The sequence below is a fragment of the Mus caroli genome, chromosome 13, assembly GCF_900094665.2.
Source record: "Mus caroli chromosome 13, CAROLI_EIJ_v1.1, whole genome shotgun sequence".
In the NCBI taxonomy this organism is placed as follows: Eukaryota; Metazoa; Chordata; class Mammalia; order Rodentia; family Muridae; genus Mus; species Mus caroli.
In genome coordinates, this window is record NC_034582.1 from 97,321,182 (window position 1) to 97,327,112 (window position 5,931).

Sequence of the window (5,931 nt, forward strand, 5' to 3'; positions counted from 1 at the left end):
GGACATAGTTTTGGATAACTGCTTCGTCTGACTTCAGTGGCCTCCCTGAGCAGACAACACACTGACTGACCTCATGGAGGTCAACTTCTCAAGAAGTTGAGATTTACTTCTCAAGAAAAATCAGAGGAAGCATTTCCCTTGCTGTTCAGACATGGTGGCAATGACCACTCCACCGAAGTCTCCCAGAAGCTGATGCCAGGAACAAAACGGACTCATAGCAGCTGCCACATAGAATCCCACCAAAGGCTTGGGACGCAAAGCCTGTGTTAGTTAACACCCATGGCAGGATTACCCAATATACACAAATCTGTCGAGGTGGTCCCTTCTGAAGCCTGGAAGAGCAAATCACATTTCAGTTATAAAAACGAACTATAAAATGCAAGTATCTGTCTCAGAAGATGAAATTACTACTCAACAATGGATTTCAAGATTTTCATTTTATTAAAAATATAGCAACATAATAGCAGCATCATTTGGTACCTCTTTACTAAAACGATGTGAAAGTAGCTCTACTCAGACTCACACCGAGGTAGTAACTCTTTTGATAATCTGCAGTACCATTCTATTAAACTACAAAATTGACCTATACAGTGACTTAGTATATTTAATCTCGATGGAAGTGAGTTCTCTGGGTTATTCCCCAATCATGTGTTGCTTAGTGGTACCATTTACTTGTAGAATTCGACATGTCTTTCAGTACTAGTTTGATGAATCCGAACGTACATAGTCAGGAATGCCAAAAACTAACCAAGACCGGCTACTCCATTTCAACCCTGGAATTTAAATGTCATCTCTCCCAAACTGGCAATTTTCCAAGCTAAAATGTTACTTGCCAGTAAACTTAAACATCGGGCAAGATTAAAAACCTACTTTTAAAATACACTGTTATGAGATGGCTGCAGTTCAGTGATAAGAGCACTGTCAGGTGTGAAACCCTGGGTTCAATCCTTAACAGCAAGGAAAAAAATAAAATAAAGGAAATATTAACTATAAACAAATCGATTCCAGAAACTATACGCGTATCTTAGCCTGGAATGTAAAAGGTTCTATTACTAACCCTAAGCTGACTGTGGACCAGAAGTCTAAGTGGCTTTATGGTGCTTACTGTATCACTCACTGCTCAGGTGAATGCATTTACAACACAATAAAAGACAAGGAATTAAAAGGCTGACCTACAAATTAGGAAATGATTTTTATCTTACAAGATTATTTTGTTATATTTTTATTAGATTCCTGCTTCCAGAAATAGGAATAAAGCCCTTTGAAGAGCATGACATATGGGAATTTGAAACTAACTTAAGTGCCTACTAGCAAATAAACATGGGAAAACATTCAGTGAGGGAAACATAAACACAGAGGGAACAGTCACTGCATTGTGGTTGCAGGGTCAACCTTACAGCTCGCTCAATCCAATCCTCTTTTCCATGGCGCAGAGATGCCCTGTGACTCAATGCATCCCTCCAAAAAGACTGACTCTAGCTGTGATGCACTGTAAACTGAAAATATTTTAAAGCCTAATAGTGAGCTTTATAATCCTGAAACTTAATTTCACAGGTTAGGATGGGTCTAGAGGGAAGGTTGGATATTTTCTCACTTTTAAAATGAAAGCACAAAGACAGAAGGATGACAGTATTAGTATCTTAAATTTTCTTGACCAAAAAAATAAACCATCTTGATTATAAAAATTGATTGTTTTATTTGTAATTGAGTATATCAAAATTTAAGCCTCTAACATAAAGATAAATACATTAATAGACACTGAATGTATTTTTAAAAAAGAATTCTAACCATGGAGAAGATTACAGGCCAAAAAGTGTATTTTAGTCCCTAGCTAACTAGAGTAAGACAGAAACAGCAACTACAGCAATACTCATTAGAAATTATTTTAAAACCTGCAACGGTCCTTAACTGTAAAGCCACCAGGTTAGTGCTAATATCAGCTCAGTGTGCATACAGAAGCTATCCACAGTATCAGCCTGTCTAGAAAGAAAGAGAAAGAGACAACCACACTGGCTGTCAGTAGAAGACGGTTATGGTCCCCCCACCCCCACCCCTTTCTGACAGCATCTATCTTAGGTAAAAAGACAGTATTTGAAAAACAGTAGAGGAATTAAAAAAAAAAAAAAAAAAAAAAAGCAAAGACCAGGAGTGCCTGCCTCCCCAAGTGCCTCTCTCCCACATAACTGCCAGACCAAACCCACAGCATCTGACTTCATTTTCTCTTGTATTCCTCCTACTCATTCTGAGTTACAAAACCATTTTCTACATTAATAATTATTTGAGCAAAATAAATACCTGAATGAAAGGTAAATAGCGATAGGAATGAAGTGTTAATCTCCACCATGAGAACATTTTACCAGTCTTCCAGAGAGGAAATGCCCTAACTTTAAAGGGCTGCTCTGGAAACACTGCAAAGGTTTGCACAGGCCATGCAGACACCCTCCACACAGCACGCCAAACCAGAGCGGAATAGAAACTGAAGACTCTTTCCGCTAAAATACTCAACTTTATTAGAGAAATGGTACTAAAAAATAACAACGATTCCAACATTTGCTCTAGTCTACTTACATTTCATAAATAAGACAGCGGTTGAAGTGAGACACTCCTTAACAATTTCTCCACAGGTCCAAATGTTTCTCTATCAGAATAAGCTGTTTATTAGCCAACCATATGTGGCTAAATGATTAAAATGGCCATCTATACTTTACATAGTAAAGCATTTTCCAAAGTTTAATGTACACAATGACAAAAAAGGAAACACACACACACACACACACACACACACACACACACACCCTAACTCTAAACACCTGAAGATGATTAAGCAGCTTCATAAGCGGACCAGGCTTTGTGATTTGCAGAACGGGCCTTTCTAGTCTTCTGATTAATGTGAAAAAAAGACTCAAACTGAAACCAAGGAACTAAAGTGCTACTTGGCTTTTTAAATCTGTGAACATAACTCTTCATGAGGTAAGGCAACTGAGTAATTTGATTGTATTAGGTTCTGCTAAAATAATCACACTTGATTTTCAAATAACCTTTGCAAATTAAAAGTGGGGCTTTGTTTGTTTTGGAAGTGTAACAGTAATGAAGAGTGCATTACCTAGAGTGTAGAGTTTTGGAGAAAACATCAACACAGATGCTGTTTTACTGCTTGCCTACCTTCTGCAGGAAGTTGAACTAAGATTGATGGATGACCTTGTCTCTTAAATTCCAGTAAGCATATCATTAAACACAAATTTATGCTCCTAGTCCTTCCATAAGTATAATGTCTGCATCATTGGGAGAAAATGACTGCAAGGCAATATTAAGGCCATCCAATGAAGTCAACTCATAGGTTTCCTCTGATCATGTAAGAGCATGTCTCCTGTTTAATCATCACAGTATAAAACTGGTGGTCCCCAAACGCCATTGTTGTCTGAACCTCCACATAGCTTGTAAACAGGACTTCCTTTTCTCATCTGAAGTACGGAGAAGTGCTTCTGACACAGCAACTGAACACTCCTAATGGGTGAATAGCACACAGCCAACTAGATGCCAAATGAATTGAAACTGACTAGCACATACAAATCCTAGGAACAGTATACCACACATTGTAGAAGGCACTAAAGCTTCAGCTTGTGCTCCAATAGCCCGTTTGTGAAAACTCAATTTCCGTTTTCTAAGGGCCTCTTTGCCACCTACAGCTGACAAGACACACTGCAGTATTATTCATGAGCTTGGAAATGTTAAGGAAGGTTAAGAAGAAATGCTCATTTATGGCAGACCCAATGATTCTGAACACTGAATACGTTATTAGTATTCCACACATCTGTTCTTCTTCGGAAGAACAGTAGCATGCATTGTCAGTTGGTTTTTAATCACTTATTTAAGCAATGTTAATCTGTAAAACTGTTTTAAAGAAAAACTCATGTCCAAAACAGTGAGCAAAAGAAAACCCAGTAGTGAGGATTTACCACAATCACTGCAATCCCTGTGAAGTCAACGTTAAAACTTCTTACATAATTTGCACTTTACAAGAGTGTCGTATGTATATCTGCACAAATTTCAAGCACGTCATCAAACTGTATATATTGAATTTTTTTTTTTTTTTAAAAAAGTAAAACAATACAAAACTCAGTAACTAGCATTTGTTAAAGAGCCTCCACTGTGCATCTCCTGGACAGTCAGTTCCACTCTGGAGCTCTGCTTTTCTGGCAAACACTGATGCACCCACCACATGACAGTGGGGCAGCCACCATGGAAATGCAGACTTCAGAAGATGGTCAGTTTGGGTAACATCTGGTATTTCGTGATGTCCATGCTCAGTAACAAGATGTCCACAATGTCACCTCATAGCTGGAAAAGCTTTAGTTACCATATATGGATTTCTTTTTCCATTTACACCTTGTTTTGAACTGAAAGCTTTGGGTTTGATCCCGCCGTGGAGGAGACAGAGCGGGCAGGCCTACACGGCATCGGCCTTGCTGCACAGGCTCTCCTCATTTGGTTGGCAGTTCCCATTGTGCTGTACTTCACTTTCTTCCTCAGTCCTTGGAGAGCCCTTCTCATCTGCATCTTTGCTCACAGTTGCATCTGCCTCTTTACTGTGTTCCTTTTCCTGCAAAAAGCACCAAGTGCATGCTTACTATCGTGCACAATTATGTATAATTGTGACTAAATGACATGTCTTTTGTGAATAAAGTGCATCGTTTTCTTTCATTAAAAAAAAAAAATGCAAGCACATGCATCAACTTGTCCTTTGTATGTTATTCCCCACAAAAGATGGTTAACAAAATCAGAATACTACAGGTAAACACAAATTCTAGCTCTTCAAAATCAGCCTTGTAAAACAAAAGAAGCCAAATAGCTTTCCAATACACTACAAGAAATAAATGTGAACATGTACAAAAATCACTCTTTCTCCGTGAAAAGCAGTCCAAATTCTGCGCTGAGGCTAAGGAAGGATCAGAGGAGAACAATGAATGCCTAAGATGTAATTCACGCTCAATAAATACTGCTGATGCCACTGATGATGATGAGGAGGAACCCGTCGGGAGTCCTCTTTTCAAATAGAATTATACATGACAAGATAGCAAAGAGTAAGCTGTCATAATTCACAGGTACTTACAATTTCCAAGAAAAAACTTAATTAGGGAGTTTAGTTTTCAATTCTGTATTAGGAAATTTGGTTTCAATTATGTATTACACATCACACCTAATTTTAGCTATACATTACAAAACCAATGACAACAAAGTCCCATCAATTTTGCCCAAATGTACACCGAGAATATCAAATATACTTGTTACCCAGAGGTTTTCTAAAATTTCCTCCTTGTATGATATTTACTGATTCTCCAAAATAAGGAATGAAGCTGCTTAAGTTTTCCCTGGTTCTCATCTCTTCAAAAGGCAGTAAGAGCGAGCAGCAATAGTGTATGAAGCACCACAGCCTTGGGGAGGCAGCTGCAGCCCTGCTGCCCCTGGGGCGGCTGGGAGCGCTTCTCTCTGATGCAGGCCCTGGCTCAGCGGCTCACCTTAACTGGTGTGGTAGTCTTCTCCACTTTCTCCTTCCCGTCTCGGTCGCCAGAACTCTTTTTTGTGGAGGTGGAACGCTCTCTTTCTCTCCTGTCACTGATGTGGTCCCGTTCTTTTTCTCTCTTTTTCTCTTTCTTATTTCGGCTATATTAAAAATGCAAGAGTTATCTTTAAGAATTTGAAGACCTACTCTCTAAACTCTTGACAGCAATCTTTATCTAACACAGGCTGTCCAAAACAACGCAGTGTAAACAAGCACGCTAGTAACCGGATTGGCAAAGTAACAAAACCAGGTCCTCCAACCTGACCCACCCCACCCTTCACCTCACTCAGGGTTAAAGTGATTCCAGCAGTAGCCACCACATGTTCCTTTAAGACACAACATTTTTTTTTTTTTTTTTTTTTTTTTTTTTT

General features: G+C 38.9%; 1 protein-coding gene across 2 annotated transcripts in view; it reads right to left on the bottom strand.

The window, feature by feature from the left end:
• Positions 1–2,486: 2,486 nt before the first annotated feature.
• Srek1 (splicing regulatory glutamic acid and lysine rich protein 1) overlaps positions 2,487–5,931 on the bottom strand; it is a 33,964-nt gene continuing 30,519 nt past the window's right edge. For both annotated transcript variants that reach the window (XM_021180528.2, XM_021180529.2), the window contains 2 exons: positions 5,517–5,661; positions 2,487–4,600 (listed from right to left, as the gene is read on the bottom strand). In XM_021180528.2, coding sequence (XP_021036187.1) covers positions 4,448–4,600; positions 5,517–5,661 — 298 coding nt within the window. In that variant the 3' untranslated portion in view covers positions 2,487–4,447. The remainder of the gene's footprint in view (positions 4,601–5,516; positions 5,662–5,931) is intronic.